At 46.4% G+C, this 20,269-nt stretch overlaps 1 protein-coding gene across 4 annotated transcripts in view; it reads right to left on the reverse strand.

Annotated features, from left to right (window-relative positions):
* Ser (protein serrate) overlaps positions 1 to 19,060 on the reverse strand; it is a 36,596-nt gene extending 17,536 nt beyond the window's left edge. For 2 of the 4 annotated variants that reach the window (XM_034320922.2, XM_034320919.2), the window contains exons 1-3: positions 17,923 to 18,181; positions 15,880 to 17,842; positions 3,718 to 4,017 (exon numbers count right to left, since the gene is read on the reverse strand). In XM_034320922.2, the coding sequence (XP_034176813.2) occupies positions 3,718 to 4,017; positions 15,880 to 15,927 (348 nt within the window). In that variant the 5' untranslated portion in view covers positions 15,928 to 17,842; positions 17,923 to 18,181. Of the gene's footprint in view, positions 1 to 3,717; positions 4,018 to 15,879; positions 17,843 to 17,922; positions 18,182 to 18,266 lie in introns of those variants that run through there. The other 2 variants (XM_034320920.2, XM_034320921.2) reach the window with 2 other exon arrangements.
* Between the last annotated feature and the right edge of the window lie 1,209 nt (positions 19,061 to 20,269).

A 20,269-nucleotide genomic window follows, 5' to 3' on the forward strand; every position in this document is an offset into this window, starting at 1 on the left:
CCACTTAGACGACTATCGTTTATCGTTACACGGCCTATTATCAGGGCTATAATTATCGAAATTTATCATGAGTTCAGAGAAAAGAGGATAAAGCTGTCCAGCTCGATTTCAAAGTTTCATCTGTGTCTAGCTTCGACCCGTTTAATACGTCCGTGCTAATTGTGGCTAGCGACGTTACCTGGGAAATTTAACGCCTCCGGATTATTTGTGCTCGCGGCCTATCGCGTTCAGAGTGGGTCGGTTCAACACCGACTACTTCGTTTAAGTCGATCAACGTTTAACCATTAAAGCTTCCAGTGAACGCCACGACGGAGCGTAACGGCGAACTTTATTAAGGCGTGAGAAAGTGTCTGGCCGATTAAAGTAGCCGGACTAATCTACTTACTCGGCATACCGACGTGTTTGGAACTCAATAGCAACTGCCATCGAATTTGTTAACGCCGTGCTCAACGAATAGCTTTTTATTCATTTTTAATTTTCATCAATTGAGACGATAATGGCGATCAAAATAAAATGTCATCAGTCTATCGATAATCACCATGAGAAAAGGGGTGACATAGAGTGAAAAGGTCTAACTGAAAATTATTATGCATTATGCCTGGACGTTAGGTTTCCTAAGATGACTATTCGATTTGGTAAAAATTATGAATGAGAACTATGGTAGCTAGACGTCTACTCTTACAGAGGCTCGTAAAGTCTCTGATGTGGGCGCCTCTATCAATGGATCGACGTCACGGCTGCTGAGCCCACGTGGACATCGTCATACACTGCGTTGGTTGACGATCAGTTAGCTTATTCGAGGGTGGTGGAATTGAAAACTGTTGGATGATTCAATCGACGAGCAATAATTTTTCGAAATAATTTTCGATCTATCTTAAAAATGATGAGTCCAGTATTTGAATAAACAAAAAATCCATCGATACGTGGAATATTGTTTAGACAAAATCTAGGAAGAAGTGTGGGAAAGAGCGAGGGTAGTCGATGAATGAAAAGAGAGCCGAATCGAAGAGAGATGCCTCGAGGAACACGATTTGACGAGGATGCAAATACAATGTAACGATGGGATGAAACGGGAGAGAAACACGTGGTTGGAGAAAGGAATGGCTGGAAACGTATAGACCTGCGAGAAGACACACATAGACGGTCCAGGATTGTGCAAAAGCTTGCCGTACTCTCATCTCGCTGATCGTTTCCTGTGCCATTATGCTACCGCTCGAAAGGCGGCTGTATTCCTCCTTACGTATGCCGCTATTGAAATTGCAAACGGAGAAAGTCGAAGGACGATTGCTCGGCAAGTAAGATGCATACTCGTTTGTTTCTTTTCTTTCAGTTACTAAGAAACGCTAAGGTAATTTCAGGATGCCGAAAAGATTTTGCCAGCCGAATACTTGTATCGATTGATTGGCTGTTCAATTAAACTTTATCTATCGTTCTCATTCCCGAAATCGTTGAAAGCCAGCCGAGTGAATCTCGAAAGAGAAGCCTCGTTTCGCAACAATACAGGGACCGTTCGGTCTGGTGGAAAAGACTTCCACGGGGGCCATTGTATCGCGATGCCGATCGCAGAAAATTTCTAGCCCGATTCCTTTGTCGATGCGGGGCGCGCGAGAGCTATCGAATCCAAAGGATTTCCGGTCTGTTGCTTCTCTATCGGCGAGTCGTTACGTAGAATTCCAGTTTGGTTCCAGTCGCTTGGCAACACCTCCTCCTGTTCCTCAACCTCTCTTTTTCTTCCTATTTGGCTGACCTCCAACTAAGAAATTCCATTGCATTTTTTCTTCTTTTTCCATCCGTCTATCGTACTGTCATTAACGTTTAACGGAGTGTAACTTTTAAACAGTCCATTGGATTTCTGCAAACGTGCGTAGGATAGTTGTCGAGTATTTTCTAATTTCGTAAAATGGCACTTAGGATGTATCAACTTGTAGCTTCAACTTCAGAAGCTCGTTAAATTCTACTAAAGACACTTGAGAGATTCCGGTAAACCTACAGAAAATTTGTAAAGAACAGTAACAAGACAGGAAGGACTCGAACATCCTCCACGATTCAATGGTAACAATAGCGAAGAAGACGTTTTCCAATTATTACCAGACACTCGAGGAACCCACTCGAGGGTCTGGCGACTGAACGCGTTGTCGTCCGGCAATATATCTTCGTGTAATTAAGAATGCCGTTCGTGGTAGAACGGTCGGGAGAGAAGTAGTGTATAAGCAGCTTTTCGGTAAACGATTGCTAACATCCCACCCACGTGACGTGTCACCGCGACCCGGTCAGTCGTTCGTCTCGACGTAATTACGCTCGACGAGCGGCTGATTTCGAGCGGACCCCGAAGAGATCCTCGGAGGATCCTCGAGAACGAGCATGACGACGTGTTTCCCTCGCAAGAGGTATACACAATCGACCAGCGAACGTCAAGGGTCCTCGTTCAGGACGTAACGGACCGAATCGAGGTACCATTTCATATGTATGTGTGTGTGTGTGTTGATTGATATACACACAGAGAAAGGCAGCAGTGGATTATTTGAAGAGCACTAGCGTGTTTGTATATTTCATAACTCGCTCCTGAGGTTCTAAGAGGGTCCATACGGGGACCGTTCTTCGATGGCGACAAAGGGTGGGCCCTTTCCTCGTTCTCTGCCCTCTCGACAACCTACGGGGGCATAAACAGAGACCCTTAAATTGCTTCCTTTCCGTGAAGGATCCCCCTTTTTCTTTTTCTTTTTTTATTCCACTGCCAACGCCTATGTGGTATACGCTTCTTCTTCGAGCATTTAGCGCTACCCGAGCTAATTCAATTATGGGACCATGGGCACGCAATAAAAAAATATATGGAAAGCAAATATGTACCACGTGTACGCCGCGGCATTTTCGAGGGTACGCTAAGCAGACACCGAAGGAACAGGATACCTTGTAACAGTGGGCTTTGGGGTACCTGGACACAGCTACAATGTTGCACCATGGATCCTTTTCCTGTCTCTATTCAGTTTTTATTTATATTAATATTGAAAATAAAGAAAAATTTTTAAATACTAGTTTATCAATATTCTTTATCCTTTCTTTCGATAATAATTGATTCCTATGGAATCGAGCATAAACGAACTTCTAGAAAAAATGTCCCATAGCTGTAAAATAATTTTCGCGTCTTGGAAAACGGTAAAGCTTGACTTTCATCGTTTCACCGAATAATTTCGTCATTACGGTCCACGGTGATTGAATACGGTATATAGAATCATTCCCGGGAGTAGCTGACTGCTGCATTTAGCGACCCCCTGGGAATTCCTTTTCATCATCCGTGCCGATTCTCCGCTCTCATCAGGGACGAATGATGTTTTCCTAATTGAAAATTTTAATCCAACTTCGTTGCTTTCTTTTTTATCGAATCTCAACGCGTTACGTGCGTTTCACGCTTTCGAAACCGTGTGTGCTTTGTACGAGTCACGTTACGATCCGCCTGAGAAAATATCATTACGCCGTTTTATGATAATTTGAGGATGAAGCGAAAGGAGCGCGTGTTTGTTTTAAAACACGTAATGAAGGATAAATATTTCCTCTCTCTTTTCTGGCTCGAACTCGCGTCAACGTTCGAGGAATTATCGAGTGATTCATTCGGGAATCATTCGAATTGCATTTTTCAATGTTTACTCGAGTTACTTGTTTCGCAAAGAAAATGATGTATTTAAATTTTTTTAAATGATAAAAGGAAATTGTACGACTTACCGTCCATCGAAAGGTGAAATGCAGTTGCAGGGTGACTGGTTCGCTGAGGGTGAAAGTGTTCTGGCCAAGGGCGTGACTAGATACGTTGCCGAAGCTACAGGAGCCGATGGCAGTGACGTTCGATTGATATTCCTTCAAGCAAAGCCAGAAGGCCGTCGAGCAGGGGTTCGTACACGGTGGTAATCCACCCTTTCCACCGCCATCTCCTCCTCCGCCGCAACACCTACCGTCCACCAGGGTGCCCCTGTTGTTCGTCAGCGAGAGGATCTGCACCTCGAAGAATCCGCTCGCGTTTGTCGTCTATATTTACACAGAAAAATCTAAATCAGTTCAAATACCATGCAAAAATTTCAATCCTTAATAAATCATCTTCTACGAGTAATTATGAAAAATAATTAGAACGGTGCGAGTTATATATAAAAGTGAAAGTATCGTGTAATCAAAGAAGACACTGCACCATATAATTTCCAATCTTTAGAATTAATATAAACCGATCGAATAGATGGTAATAGCATCAGATATCGCTTTCACGTCTGACATTTGGGCACATTTGAAACAGTGCATTAAATTCAATCGTTACGATTACTCTGACCTGTATCCATCGTTGTTTCTCTTTTTTAATATGAATTTATCGAGTTCGTTACGACATCGAGCACGCATTAAATGGCACGGTTACGTTAGGCTCTATCTAATGGGCATAATAAAACAGCGGGATTTTGCAGTTAGTCTCTAGAAAACGGAAGTCTGTGCCTCGATGCAGGGCCCCAGGAGGCGAAAGGCCCCTCGAGTGTTACGAGCCGATTCGCCGAAAGAAATCGAGCAATTTCGAAACTGATCGCGTCAGTAATTTCTCAAAATTCTTTATACATTTTTCATATAATCAAACCGATCAAGTATTATTTATTAACAATAATAAAATGACAGACTCTCAATTGAAAATCATCCTGTGTCTTCAGTTAGAGAGTGTTCCTTTCGATGCTCAGACTGTTACGAAACGTTCTTCTTCACCTATACCTATCGGTTTCGAATGCACAGCCACGGTTGCATCGTGCCACGTGTATTATACGTGTTCACGTTCACGTGCATACATACACGAGACTGCACCGGTCTGTGTAATTACCGTAAGAGTAAGGATCGAAGGTAGAAAGCGGCAGAGGATCGTCTGCTGGCCTTTGCTTTCCACGACACGCTTCCTACTAACGTTATATAAAGCCCGTCCCGCGAGTGACATTTTCGCTGGCTGCCGCATCGAACAGCTTCTGTGGTTTCGTGCGGTTAGAAGAGGCAATACGCGGGATGAATCCCGCGGAAATTGAAGAGTGAATCACGGATAATGTCCGGCCAGGTACGACCAGGACGGAAAATGAAGGTGCCATCAACGGACAATACCACTAACTTCAAAACGGGAATCTTTCTTGAAACACGTAGAAACGTGTATTATCGTTATTTCCAAGATGACTTTCGATAGAACCTTTCAGATTTTCACGACTTCCAATGCTCCGAAGGATTTTAAATAAAATTCGGCTTACCAGAATCGATGTTAATCATCATTGTGAAACGTTAACAAAATACACCTATTGTGTACGTATAACCTTAGGAAAGCTTGTAAGAGGAAGTTTCAACTATCCATCACTGCTCTTCATAGAGTCTGCTAGTGTTCGAAGCATCGATACGTCAAGCAGGTAATTTCCTTTAACGCGCCTCCCTGTTCCCTGGGAATATATCAATCGAGAACGTGCAAAAACGGTTGTAAAAGCATCCTGTCGCCGGTGTCGGTCCTGGTTCGTCGCGAGTAATCGACCGATGGTTCGTCGCGCGTTTACGACGGTAAAACTCTCGTCGAGTTTCCGTTCCGGCGACTGTTTGAGCAGCGTACGGCGTAACGACCGTCTCCTACGTTCGTTTTATTAGCCGTGCATACTTATTCTGGAGGCTCTGGCCGGTAACCCGTTGCCTCCGAAAGCGGCTGAAAAGACGCGGGAACCGAGCGCAAGCGGTTTGGCAGCGAGTTTGCGGCTGACAAAGTTTGCACAGTCCGCTCACGTGCCGACGTGAAATTGCCCGCTGCCACGGAGATGGCTTTCAGAGCGCCGACACACGGAACCAGGCCTTTTTCAAAACTGGGATCGGTCGTTCGATGATACGCCGGATGGGTACCGTCGGAAAACGAGCCAGGAATTTTTAACAGCCGATCGTTCCATCGCGGATCTCTTTCTCACGAGTTACTACAAACGAGCTCCCCTTTCGTGATCTGCTTCTTTAATGCTCGATTAATTGAGATGGGTTCCGTGTTTTTGTCAGATTCATCGATTCTTCGCTGTCATTTTTACTCTCGTTGCTTGCTACGATTTCTTATGAATAAATTAGAAATTTAGGATTTGAAAATTTGTCAAGCTCCCACAATGATGAACCACAAGAATTAAAACTGCAGGAACAAAAGAAAATGGGCACGACCCGTCGTTTTCCCACATGCTCGGCGATTCAATCGCCACCCAGGGATAATTGAAACCCTTCAGAGTTCCGGAGAGATGTAATAAAGGTGGACACCTCGAATTAAAGTACACTTCCCATTTGGTACCGCGCCTTTCCGTCTCGGAACGATCATTGTCTCCAACTGTTCGCTTTGAACAGCTCTCATGGTTATTAGGTCAATTTGTGCGAAAGTCGATTTTTCAACGAGGTATATTCTTCTTGGTATCAATTGTTCTTCCAGCGATACCATTTCGTTGGAGCATAGTTTATCATTTGATCTCTGCAAAACGTTTTGACGAGTTCATTTTTCCTACTTCCTTCTGTCACTTCGAAGAATCGTTCCGATTGGAAGGAATACTCGACTCTGTCGGTGTCCGATGATTTATTTGTACACAGAGTTAGCCACTCAGGAGAACGTTTAGTAACTGTCAAATCGATTGTCGGAAGTCGGTTGAGCGAGGCTGCTCACCGACGGTGCAACGAACCGAGTTGCCCATCACTTTTTGATGTTCGATCCGTGTGAATACACGTGCGAACGCAGCGATAGTACCGTAATATAAATAGGCATTAACGCGATAACCGGTTAAATACGTAAGAAAACGAGGAATAGAGGCAGCGTTGCATCAGTCATTAAAGTGTCAACTACCTCCAACCGCTACTTAGAACCATCCACTTCATCCTAGCATCGTCTGTCTTCAGGAACCACCATTACCAAGACTTTTTTTCCTAACCCTTTTCATCTATTCCGCAGTAGAAAAAAAGAAGTAATTTCTTGGAAAGTTTATACCATGTACGATAGAAGTAACCCTTTTTAAAAATAAGGGGGATGAGTTAAGATTTAAATGAAAAGTTTTCAAGAGATTTTATTCCTTGTTTCTCAAGGGTATTTAAAAACCCTCGCGAACTTAACTCTCGTGAGTAAAAAGCGTCGATTTCAAGCTGAAAACGCCGCCAGCGGACCACCAAAGATCACCCCTGAAGAGAAAAAAAGTATCTCTGCGCTACTCGGATGGAGAAACAAAGGAGGCTGTCGGAAGATTGATTTCTGGACACCTGGTACACGAGGCCTCGGACCATTTCACGCGCGTTTTAGGATCCTTCTGGGAGTATTACCGTGGCCGTCGACGCGTGTACACCTTCCCCGTGACTCGTAACGAGTTCTCCTTTCGTTGCATGTGCACGAGGACGAGCCGCAGGTTTTCTCCTGTCTGTGTGTTGCCGATTCGCAGGAGAACAGCCTTTCCTTTCCGCATAGCCAAGGTGCAGCGAGCCATACCTCAAGGCTTTACTCTCTTGCTCTTCTGAGCGTCCAAGCTCGCGGCAGTTAATACGAATAACTCATTCGAGCGAAAAAACGAGCCCGGAACGCATACTGAGGAACGAGCCTACCGTATCCTTTCTGTTCTTTCTCAGGATATTTCGATCAGTCCGAAGGATCAGGGCTCTCGACTTGTTTAATTAGAATTTTGTTACAAATTTCGAATATAATTATAGGGCGAATCGTCCCCCTGGAATCAAGTAGAATTACCCCCTTTTCATTTCTCGATTTAAACCATTCACCTGCCAACCGTACAAATTTATTTGATTACGTTAAATTTGCAGGCTCGCATAGTATTCAATGTGTTAATGAAGTTAATAAGGACATCAAGGTTAATATTAAGTATCGTAATGAGTGAAGAAGTGGATGGTTGCAAGGGATTATCAAGGAAACTATATGTTTCTTATTCTCACGAGTGGCCTTCAATGGAGCCGACTTAATAAGAGGATGACTCTCTAAAATGCGACGGATCATCGAGGATAATCGAGGGTAAATGGTGTACAGGGACGTTCGGTTACGCGTGTTAATTGTTATCGACGATCTCGGCAGAGGGAACGAAACGAAGGCGGAGTGGTGCGTTTCGTACGGAATACGTGTAATTATGTAAATGTTTAATTAGAACTGGTTGCAATTACTTGGAAAGCACGTTCTTAATATCTTAATTGAGAACCTACCTAGCCGCACCGTTATTCGATGGATCAATGGATGGAGGTACGTTTGCTAATTAGATAGCTCCATTTACGTTCGATTAAAATGGATCCACTTTGATGAATACAAATCAAGGAACGACGGAAAAGCGGGCGCGTTTGAAAAGCCAGGAAGTTGGAGTATAAGGAAATCGAGACACGGTAGTCGATTTCAGTGAAAGAAGAACTTTGTGGTTTTCAGGCTAGCCTGTTCCATTAACAGAGTTGAAAAAAATATTGTGAAAGGAGTAGATGGGTGGAATTTACCTACAGTAATGCTGTACGAAGAAATAAATTTACATCAATTTCCATTTGATTTGAATTTTTTTAATCATTTCTATAAGAAATTTCCCGATCTGATCCGAAACCGAATTTTTGGGGTAGCCAGACACCCTTATGTTTAGAAATTTTTTATTTGACCTACGGCTTTTAATCAGCAATGTATATCCAATCGTGATCGATTCGTCGATCAATTAACGATCCGGTTAGCCGAAGAAAAACGCATCCCATCTTCGATCGGCATCGAGAATCCTGGATGTTCGTTGAACGATCGAAGGATCAGGATCGGTCGCTCACGCGACCCACGTCGAACCGGAAAACGAGTAAAAAGGATAGGAAGCAGGGACTACGGGCCACGACGACCAGGCGGAGAACAAGAAGAAGAACAACAACGGCAACAACTGACGCGAATTCGGTTTCGAAAATCGTCCGGGGCCTTTCATTTCATCTTTGAGCTCGTAACGTCGTAGGTAGTAATTACCAGTGGCCGCTACCTGCCCAGGCCGAAATAGACTCGAGCCGAGCACCATTTAATTTTACACCGTAGCATCTTTGCAAGTCGGACGATTCGTTGGCCCTTGGAACAACGTTTCGCCTCTCCTCGCGTTTCGCATCTGTGTGTTCACCGACCATATATCTCTCTCTTTTCGCGAACAGGCCTATACTTAATATTATTCGCTACCCACTCGATCCCATCGGCCAGGATCCTTCGTCTCCCCTCGATCGGCCACAAATTACCGAAATAATTAAAAACTCTTGCCTCGCGTGGGAAGTCCTTGTTCCACGACTACCGATCATGAACGAAGATCATTGATAACGAGTATTCGGGTCTTTCCGTGGGTTGATGTGGAGAAGTTATCAGAATAAATTAATTCAATTTGAATAATTAAAATTCCAGTGTCCCAGAACTCGATAAAAATATCTATAATTATAAAGATTCTTAGAATAGAATGGTCCTTTGTGTGGACGAAATTATTCGCAAGGATCGACGTGCAATTTCACGCGCGTCCACTTTCTCGCAAAGCCAGGATGAAATTTCTTTCTTTCCTCTTCTTCTTCTTCTTTTCTTTTTTTATCGAGCTCGGCTCCGATCGGCATTTTCTCAGGCGATTTGAGGAGTAATCGTTGCGTGGGTGTATCGTGTTGCCCGTGGGAAGAGGCATGGGAACTTGTCGCCGCGACGAAAACGGCAGGTCGTTTATCGATGAGCTTTTGTTGGCCCGGTCAAGGGTGGATGAAACACGATCGAAGCTCGTGGTTCCGAGCTGGGATCATCCAGTTTCTTTAACCTGATCCGTCTACCTGGCGAGAATCGAAACAAGGGGAACAGGTGTGAGTCAAGACACTCCGCGAGATGTTGTCCGTGAATATTCAGACGTTAAAGTCCATCTCCGTTAATTGGATGCACACGTGTCACAGTCGAAGTTTTTTATTTCTTTTCGAATAGAAAATTTAAGGAAACCGATCCTACCACGTTACTTAAGGATTAAATATTCCTTTTGAATTAAAACAATTCAAGAGTTAACGATTCCAGATCAATCGAAGCAAATGTTTCCTATTTAAATTAAGTTCTTCGTTCAGGTTTATTTTCGACACAGGCTACTTAATTTCATCGCGAAAAAAACGGGATAATTTATGTTTCCTCGTTTCACTGTGCAGCTTGTTTGTAACCGGTGGTCGGCGACGATTTTACGAGCCTGGTGAAAATTAATCAGTCTCGATGATGAAGAGGGTTTGTCACGTTGGCGATAAATTTCACAAGCAATTTTCTCGCAATTTTGTCGCGCCTTTTTTCGCTCGAGCGTCGCCGAAGAAGCGTTGATACGTGATAAACAATCGATCCAAAGGAGAAGGGTGTCGGAGGGATCGGACGGTCGAAAAAGGACCCGGTGCGAGGCCTCTCTAATCGAGGCTTTATAGATTGTCCGGGTGATTATCGACGATTACACGTGACGCGAGTGCGGTGCGACAGTGGCGGCCGATTACAGAGGCAAATCGAGCGGGACGACAATAAATTAAAAAGGTGGAACGGGATCGAACGATGACGGGAAGGTGTACGTTTAATCATAATCGACGATGGCACGCTGCTCTCGAGTTCAGTGAACACGAAAATGAACAACGAGCCTGGTCCAGCCTGGTATGCGATGAGCTGGGGGTCGCAGCTGGTCGCTAGAGAGGAATTTTTGCCGCTTCGTGAGACCAGAAGGGTGTCTGTCAAAAATTGCTACGTTGTTATATATATATTTTTTTAACTGTGAAAGTCTAAAAACTCATTGTGGACCAGCGTAACATTGCTACCGTGAAAGTGTTCCGTTAATCCACCATGGCTGTTTGTCGTTCGTACCCGTTGACGTCCGTGAAATCACCGGGTTTCTGTTCCGAAACTTGACAAATGATAGCCGGGATAGAAAGGAGGTTGTAGAGAAAGCGTAGGAGTGAACGGTATACACAGGGTAGCGATCTTTGTCCTTAAGTCGTTCGTCTTCGCGTAACGAACCGTATCATTGCTTTTCATTTGTCGACAGGAGAAAAAGAAATTAAACAACAGACATTTTAAGCATTCTACTTGAGAACGATTAGTCATCTAGAAATTCGAAAGTGTGATCTACTCGATCAAATTCCTTTTAACATTTCTCAATTTCAATTCGTAAGGTGTTGCAAAATTAAAAAATTAAAAAGAAAATTGTTTTTTAAAATCTAGGATCCGAGGCAGTTTAGCGTGGACAAACGAAATCCCGAAAAAAAAAGTCTCTATCGCCCGTTCGAAAGCTGGCCACTGTCCGTCCTTTCCCCGAACTCGTAAACTCCCTGGCCAGGTTCCCGGGAGTCCTTTCAGGTTCCCTGGCGGTGGCCAGAGAGATGTTGAACACTCGAAGGGAAAAAAGGACTCGCAGGCACGCACCTGTGCGCCACGGTCCACAGGGTAGAAACGCAACACACAAGGATCACGTCTTGGTACCAACACACAACCAGGAAGGCTGTATTATCTGTCTATCTGCGGAGCATCCGGCTGAGCCGGAGGGCTGATTTTTATAGAAGGTTCGCGTGACCACCAGCTAAACGCTTCGCTTTAACCCGCCCAGCTCTGCCTCGGCAGCGATCAGTTTCGTTTCTCTCTCTGTTTTCACCTCCTTCTCGGTATCCACCGTTTTCTTCACACTTGCTTCATTTCTTCTTCAAACGGCACCACCGTCCGAGGTGGAAAATATATTTCGAAAATGCACGAAATTGACGCGCGAGATATCGAAAGGATTTATTTAACCTCGCGTCTATTTTTTTCATCCTTCGACTAGCAAGTCGTCCATTTGCATTCGTCCTTATCCGGACAAGGTATCGTATGCAGCCACCTTCCCGAACGGTACTTCCGTGGCTGTGTAGCTCGTACGTCCTTGTATTTCCACCTGTTCCACCGGTGAGTTTATCATTTCCCTCACGCTATACACTCTCGTCGCCTCTCGTTCCGTTCGATTCGCGTCACGCCACTATCTGCGAGCTTAGGCTTCGCGAGCGACTAGCCTGGGCTGCTGATAATTGGCCGTGGTGATAGCCGAGGAAAGAAGAGGAACAAGAAACGAGAGAGGGATCGGTTCCCAGGGTAAAAGCGGAAGCGACGCGCTAATGCGTTAAACGGGTCGTCGTCGAACGTGTATGTATGCCGCGGGGCGTACGAGATTCCTTTTTTTTCCTCTCTCTCTCTCTCAACCCTCTCGCGTGGGACCGCTCCGATCTGTCTGACCAACGATCCGTTTCTACTGCACGCTTTTCATATGTACGCTTCGTACTCGCGTTTATACATACGTATCATGCATGAAATTGGATTTATGCTAATCGCTGACCATGTTTTGCATGTCTGCATACATATATATATATATTTTTAATTTCATATAAACATTGTCCTCATTTTTTACATTTTTGCATATGTTTCATCACAAATATGAGAAAAGATTATTCCAAGTTTCTAAATAATTCTCTAAAAGAACAGACGAATTTAATTACCAATCTGATATTAATTACATACATTTAGTTAGATGTTATTAGACAGAGCAACGGGAGTTTTATTCATATCCAGAACGAAGATTAATTCATACCTTTCCAAACGGTATAATTTGATATCTTTTTTTATAAAGTCAATATATTTTGAGAGTCTAATGAAGTAAGTAGAGGAACGCATAGTTGATCGATTCCAGGAGTAGCGGGCAGAAATGTTAATCTCTATGCAAACATTTTTCTGAGATATGATTAATATCGCTCGGGTTAATTTCCTCGAGGGGATTAGATCCGTTTCGATCGAGCACCTCGAACGAGTTTCATCCATTAGTCAAGTCTCATTCATTGACGCTGATTAATCACCCTCCGAACGGTATCGGGAGGAATTCTTCGAAAATCCATTCGAGCGCGTGAACCGAATAATTTCAACAATCCATTGATTCGCCATCATTAACACAACCACGATGGAATAGATCCATTCGCGATACGACATAAAATTTTCATTACATCAGATAATATCATTTCGCAATTTAAACGTTCCACTTGCAACTTTGAGAACAAAGTTTGAATTACACGGTAAGAATACTTGGAAATCCATCGGGCATGCATCAAGGTAAGGGTCGTTTGTCTCGCGAGGATGGTACGATCATGACCGATCATCCGGTCGCGGGTTCTCTTTCCCCGTCGATCTTTGCCCGGCTGTTTTTCGTTCGAGAAGCCGGCTCGATCCATCTCGAGCACGTTCAAGGTGGATAATTAAGACGCGCCGACCGGGAGACGATGAATTATAATCGAGTCGAGCGATAAAACTCGTGCAGAGTGAATCGTACTCGCATGTGCGTACCAACCGGACCAGAGATCGATCTACGTGGCATCAGCCTCCATAACGGGGGTTTACGATAATTGCTGGAAGCGTCCTGCAATTTCAACCTTAATGGACCGGCTTGGCCGTGCCACGGGTCTCGCATAGGAATTCCTTTGTCGAGGGAATCGAGCCGCGGAAAATCGTGATCGACCATCGGCCGCGTCAACATCCTCGCTAAACGCTATGAAATTGTATTTTAATCGAGAACGAAAGTCGTGAAATCGACGAATTCCATGGGGATCGGCTGTCAAATTGATCCTCTGTTTGAATATCATCCGCCAGTTATTTCACGGCGGTCCGAGTTCAGATCGTAAATGGACGCAATAAATCTCGATCAACCAGTGAATGTACTGTGAAATTTCGCGTTATTCCTGTCTACGATGTGTTTGATTCATGCGCGATTCAGAGTGAAATATCACTTTTCCGATGCGATTTCAGTTAAAAAACTTGTCTTTTAGAAAAGCGACAGAGACTGTCGGAGGAGAGCATCGGTTTCTCGGAATACTTTTGGCAAAATTTTTTTTCCCAGACAACAGCAGCGCGTTATAACGGTAATTCCGCTGGGACCGTAATTGAAAGAGAGCAGCAGAGTCGGTTAATTGCACTAGGTCGAAATGATCGAGGCTGCAGCCTCTTCCCGCGCGGCTCTTCTTCGAAAGTCATTTGTAAGAGAGCTGCGCGAAACCCCTTCGCCCATAACTCGTGTCCGTCGAGAGGCAGCTTTTCGTTTCTAAGCTCCAATTATTTCGACCACGGGCTGGCTCCTTTTTCCCTGTCCATTTCGCGGTTTTGCGAGCCGCACAGGAGGCTGTGTTTAACCACCAACAAGATTGCGTTTTAGAGCTTCTTGACGCTCCCGTTCCATTCTGTTCAACTTTTGAAAATCATCCGATCTTTGAAAGACACTGTCAGTTCTGTTCGAAGAATATTAATGAATCTCAATTAAGCTAGGTGGATGCGTAAAGGCTGAACGATTAACGCGATTTCCATACTTCAATCCACGTTGACGAGAAAATTTCCATCCTCTGTAGGAGGGGCTCGCGGTGTCCCTCGCGAGCACACTTCCTGAACGCGGAGCGCGTGCACGAGAGCGTGTAATAACCGTGCAGGAAGATACAAATAAGACCGTCCCATTACACTGATGCAACGTGTTATACATTTTTCGACGGGGCATCGCGGTGACTGGCGCGGACAATAGGAGATTACACGGGGCCGCACAATGCCAGAGATACCGGCGAGCCGGATGATAAGTGTGGGTGACGAGGCAACATCAGCGGGGAGGAGAAAGAAAAAAAAAGAAAAAAAAGAAAAAAGCGGCGCTGGTTACACCGTGAGTACGTATCTCCTTGATGAGAACAAGGAGAAGGATGCAGACGTGATGGCCTTCCATCCTTGTGCAACCAGCATTCGAAACGCGAGGACAGAGAAAGGGAGAGATCCGAGATGAGAGGAAACACGCGAAACGTCGTGTGAGACAACGTCGCACGATACATGAAAATAACGCAATCAGCTGGAAGGTTTAACGCTTTTACAGATAGCTACTCGGTAATTTACGGTGGAAAGGTTCGAGCGGAAGAGGCGATCGCCGTCGACAATAAGACAGTTTGGTAACTTTCCTTGGGAATTTTTCGCGATATTGTGTTGCGTTGAAAACGGGAGCGACACTGGCTTCCATCAAACCCATCGATAAAATCTTCTCTATGAAGGAGAGGAAGAAGAAGACAAAAAGAGAGGAGCATCTTTACGCGTTCATCGAATTAGCGTCTAAGATAAGTTAATAAACCTCGTCCCAATGATTCATCGCTGCTCGACGCTAGTTATCTAATCGTTCCACTTTGCGACAGTTTGCGCTTCATTCGTGCTGATACATGTAATTAATATGTAATCGTTTTCTATAACTGGTATCGATACAGGTCAGTAGAGTGACAGAGACGTTTGATCGTTCGCTAATTATCTCGCATTTCGACCTCATCGATCGACACCGTAATGGTAATTAATGTGTCTCTGTATGAGATTCGTTTGGTTAGCTGATCTTATCGGCGCACCTTGCTAAACGTGTTACGAGCAGCGTGTCTATCAATATTTATCATAATTCTGTGATTCCGTGTTCTAAATACCTGCTGATCTACAGGATGCAAGGTGTGCTCGTTAATTACTCGTCCTCGAGACACATAAAATGAAAGAATTACTCCTTCTACCGTTTCCTTGAAATTAAAAGGATATCCCGGTTACTTTTGGGAGACCAAGTGTAAATGTTAGGACAGAAAGTCGAGGCATGGCGCTAGCTTAAGATACGCTTCCGAAACCGCAATAACCGCAACAACTCCTACAATATCCTATCAAAGGATCTGAGACCGCAGAACTGTTGTTCGATCGGGCAACACGCGTAACAAGTTGGAGTCTTAGCGGAGGGAAGAAGCGTTGGTAGGTCGGCGCGTTGCGCGCTCCGTCGGCTCCATTAAACCCGTGACAGCGTACATGCCCGTATGAGTCGAATACGGAAGAGAATCCGCGCCGGGTTGTCGCGCAATAGGGTAGATAAAGCGTACACGTACCTGTATGAGGTGGGCAAGGAACAGGACGTAGGCGGCGGCCGCCCTCATGTCTTTCCTCGAGGAATCCCTCGACTACCGCATCACCATTCCCCGTGGGTCACCTGCGTCCTTCCTCAGCCACTCTTAACGAGATCTATCTATAAGGTAAGGTATCTATCTATCTATCGTTGATCTTCCAGAATTCCTCTTCTTGATTATTCCTCGGATCGATGGAAAACACTCTTCACAACGATCGACGGTTGAAATCCTTCTTGTCGATCGGTACACTTCACTTGCTACTTCCGGTCCGCGCACACACCGAATTACTAGGTCACTGTTGCATCTATAAAGGCACTGTTTAAGACACTGTTTAACACTGTTTCATTGATCACTATTCAGCGTAATGTATAGAGTTCGATCGTAGTCTCGGGACGAACCGTGAGAGATCGGCTCGCTTTCGAACGAGGACGTGTATTCGAGGATGCGGTACGGACCTCGATGATGTTTACGCACACTATCGCGACGCGACAGGTACACCTTTCCCTCGTACGATTGCCTTTGATCGTGCGATATCGATAGGTCGTTACGATCCTCTTCGGTTTTTCTCCCCCTTTCTCTTCGGTTACCTTGTTCGCTCGTTTCACTTTGATCGAGGGTAATTAATCGAGCGGACTTGGGTCGTTGTTTACGCGATGCCCGCTCCTTGACACCATGTCGATGTTACCACGACCCTACGCGTAGCTTAAGCGACCCACTTTGACGAGTCTGGGGTCGGTCCTGAAACCGCAGCAGCACGAATTCACCTGTTTCCACCTGTTCCGTTGCCTCTTCGAACAGTTCCTTCGGGGTAGCACGTGTTTAATCGATCTCTCCAGCACTATACCTTGAAGAAGCACTATTCACCTCACTGTTCGAAATATGAAAAAATGACGAGGAACGATCTCGAATCGAAACGCCTTGAAATGGCGCGAATCTTTGAGTCGTTATGCTCTATTCACCATAGATCCTCCACAGGTAATCCATCAAACGCGTTGCTCCTACGATTCGACCTTTCACTCCGATACGATTGAAATCCTCCCTAAAGGGGTGACTGAGAATGCGCGCAACCCCTTTACGCACACGCGATAGAAAGAGGAGTCGCGGCCGATAAACACGCGCGTCGTCGAACTGTCGCGGTGTCTGGACTGAAGCAGAGATATCGGCGTGTCTCCTCAGGGAACAGGTGTGTGGATCGAGGCACACGCGCGCGTGCCTCGTGTACGGACGTCCACCTTTCTATTCGCCGTTTGTGTCTGTGTGTATGTGTGTGACTACGCGTGCGTGCACGGTCACGTAAAACGAATCGGTGTGGTAGCTGGTTAGGTGTATGTGTGTGGTTGTGGTGTCGTGCACGCTGGAGCACGGAAACGCAGCACCTCCGCGGGGTACACGAGTCGGTCGCTCCGGGGATACTGAGTCGGAGCCGCAGGCCGGCCTGCGGGCCTCCCCCCCGCCGACCATACTCTCGTTCGTTCTCTATCCCTACCTTCCGTCTCTTCCTTGCTTTCCAAGCCACCTGTATCCCTTCTCTCTTTCTCTTTCACCCGATACCATCCCCTTCCCGTCACCTTCCCCACCCTCCATCGGCAGCATCGACGACTCCCACCATATCATAGGGTCCGCTCTTCACCCCGAGCACATCGCTCCTCTCGCTCCTCTCTGGCATCGTTGCCTCTTCATACACGTTGCTTGCCCTCCACTTCTGTACGTCCAGAGCGCCTCTTTGCCCGCGGATGAACGTCTTGGTATCGTGTACGTAGGTACACCATCCACTCCTCCTGGCTTCGCGTAATGTCACTACGATTGCACGAGGGGAATTGGAATGATTGTGCTGGTAGGTGTACCCTTGCACACGGGTAAACACGCAACTGAGTTTTCACGTGACACACGAAAGTCACGAGGAAAGTCGATGACGCATTGGGACATTTTTCTTTCGGTTGACTTACTGTAACCAGAATTTTCAGATACGATGAAATGGAATTTCGGATACCAAATGTCCAGATTCACCGTCACGTGGAAACGTACCTTAAGACCTTTACACGTTGCCTGGCCTCCTCTCGTGTACATCGAGCGTGGCTCATCGCTGGCAGCCAGGCATGTTGGTACCGTGTACGTACAGACACGATCTAGTCTTCGTGTAACGTCAGTAGGATGGTATAAGAGGAATTGCCAGCAAAGAGCCGTGTGTCGGTACACCGTCGCACACTGGCTCCGTCTCGGAGGCTGCCTTTCTGGAAGGCATTACACGATCGTACACTTGTGCCCGGCTGTTGGATGCTGGGCCTGGGTATCCAAGCCGGCGCTCGCGTATATATCTTACAATCGGTTTCATCGCGAGCGCCCGTAACACCGCGGTTGTGTATTCTCACCTCGGCCGAGGTAAGAAGATCGAACCGTTTGCACGACACACCGTGCCAGTCGGCGTCCCTTCGGGGCCCGGCCCGCCGATACGGAGCCCGTTCGATGGAAGCGTGCACCGGGTTCCCAGGCATCGCCGACGGCGTTTCGTGCACGGAAGCGATGCTCGCCGGAGAACCGACGAGATCGAGCGTCGCGAGGATGCATCCAATTTTCATCCCGGCCTCGGGAATTAAAGTTATTAAATGTACGGTTACGTGAAGCATAATGATAGCAGGGTTCGGTTCGCGGGATAAAAAGAGCAGCCCCGTTGGAGAGATAGGTGGCGGCCGGGTAGAAAAGGAAAGGGATAGGACCGGGAGGAAATTATGTATATTCCGGAAGACTGATTTTTCGACCGATGAATAATGGATAAGTCCCTGTCGCGTGTCCACCGTCATTATGGTGGCGATCGGGATACGGTACCCCGGATCCGTGGGCTAAGAACAACCATCGGCATGGATCGTCATTGAATTTCTGCCCCCGTATACGTTGTTCCACGTAATTCGCGTGTCGAGTTATCGCGCGAGCCGAAGGGACGGCCGGTTAAATGGCAATAAATTATCACCGGCAACCGGCCTCTCTCCTCGCTCTACTCCTTTCTAGTCGCCTCTCGTTGCGTTATTCTACGAACCGGAACGCCACGGAGGCAGAAGCTTTTTGTCCCGGCGATGATTTAAGAAGTTTCAACGTAGCTCCGAAGGAAATCGGTTATCGATTCGCCACTCAGTATCGTGAATCGTCGAATTAATTCAACAGATGGATGAACGTCCCGATCGCGTTACTCTAATTGCGATCAGTTCCCCTCGACGAAGAGAAACGAGAGTTCGTACAACGATCCCCGCGGCGATCGAAATTAAATTTTCGCGATCTAACCGGCAGCCCCCATCATCCACCGGTTGCAACACCGAGGTCAGCCTCCCGGATTGAAAGAACCTGTACGACACGGTGCAACACTGAATGATTTATACAGTCATTTCGCTGAAACTTTTCCATATAATATAAGTGTTACTTTAGAATACCTTGAAAATTTTCCAAAGTTTCAAAATTGTTCGTTTAATATGCAACAGGTTAATACGATGGTAGCATGGCAGTATGGTGCACCATGGACCACGGACGGATGGACGTACGGACATCGGTAGTGGGATATACTGCGCGATGGTGCTGCCTGGTCCGTCTCTCTTTCTCCTTCCCGGTATTGTCCGTCTCCTTTTCACCGTGGCCTCTTCTCATCCTTCATCTTTTTCCGTCTGCCTACCGCAGCCAGAGAAGCATCCCGCTCGATCTCTCCCGCCATCTCGCTCTTCCAGGAGTTTACTCGAGGGCCTCAGAGTTAGCCGGCGGGCATCATGGTGGCTACACCGCTGGCTTCTCGCGTCTCTCGAAGGCTCGCAAGAGAGTGTGCCCCCCCCCCCCCCCCCCCCCCGCCCCGAGGGTCAAGGAACTCCCTCGGGAACAGGTTCACCTCCTCCTCACCCCTTCCTCTCCTCCGCCGTGGCGCTCCCTCTCGCCCTTCCACCGTGTTGGCATGATTCCCTCTTGCCTCCTTCCACCTTGAGCCGCCCTATGCCCCCTCCGGTTCGTACCTTAGGGTTTTACTTATTTTCTCTTATTACCGCTGGTGGGCATGTGGGCACGCTTAACGCACGCACACAATCATCCCGAAGGCATATAGGTACACGCCGGCGTGTTGGTCCGGCTCTCGGGGTCCGTCAGTCTCTCCCTCGTCTCCTCCACCTCCTCTTTCTTCTTCATCTTCTTCATCTTCTTCTTCTTCGTACGTTCGTTCTGGCTGTTTTCTCTCCTCTCCTCTTAGGCCTCCTTAGGTACTCCAATATGTGAGCACATTATTACAGCCGGTCAGAAGGGCCTCACGGCGAGAGAGGAGATGGGGGTTTACCGTAGGGATCCATAGGACTGGGGGGTCTCGGAAGGGGCTAAAGCCGAGGCGAAACGCATACGCGCTTCTGGGTGG

Source organism: Osmia lignaria, chromosome 12 (genome assembly GCF_051020975.1).
Source record: "Osmia lignaria lignaria isolate PbOS001 chromosome 12, iyOsmLign1, whole genome shotgun sequence".
NCBI lineage: Eukaryota > Metazoa > Arthropoda > Insecta > Hymenoptera > Megachilidae > Osmia > Osmia lignaria.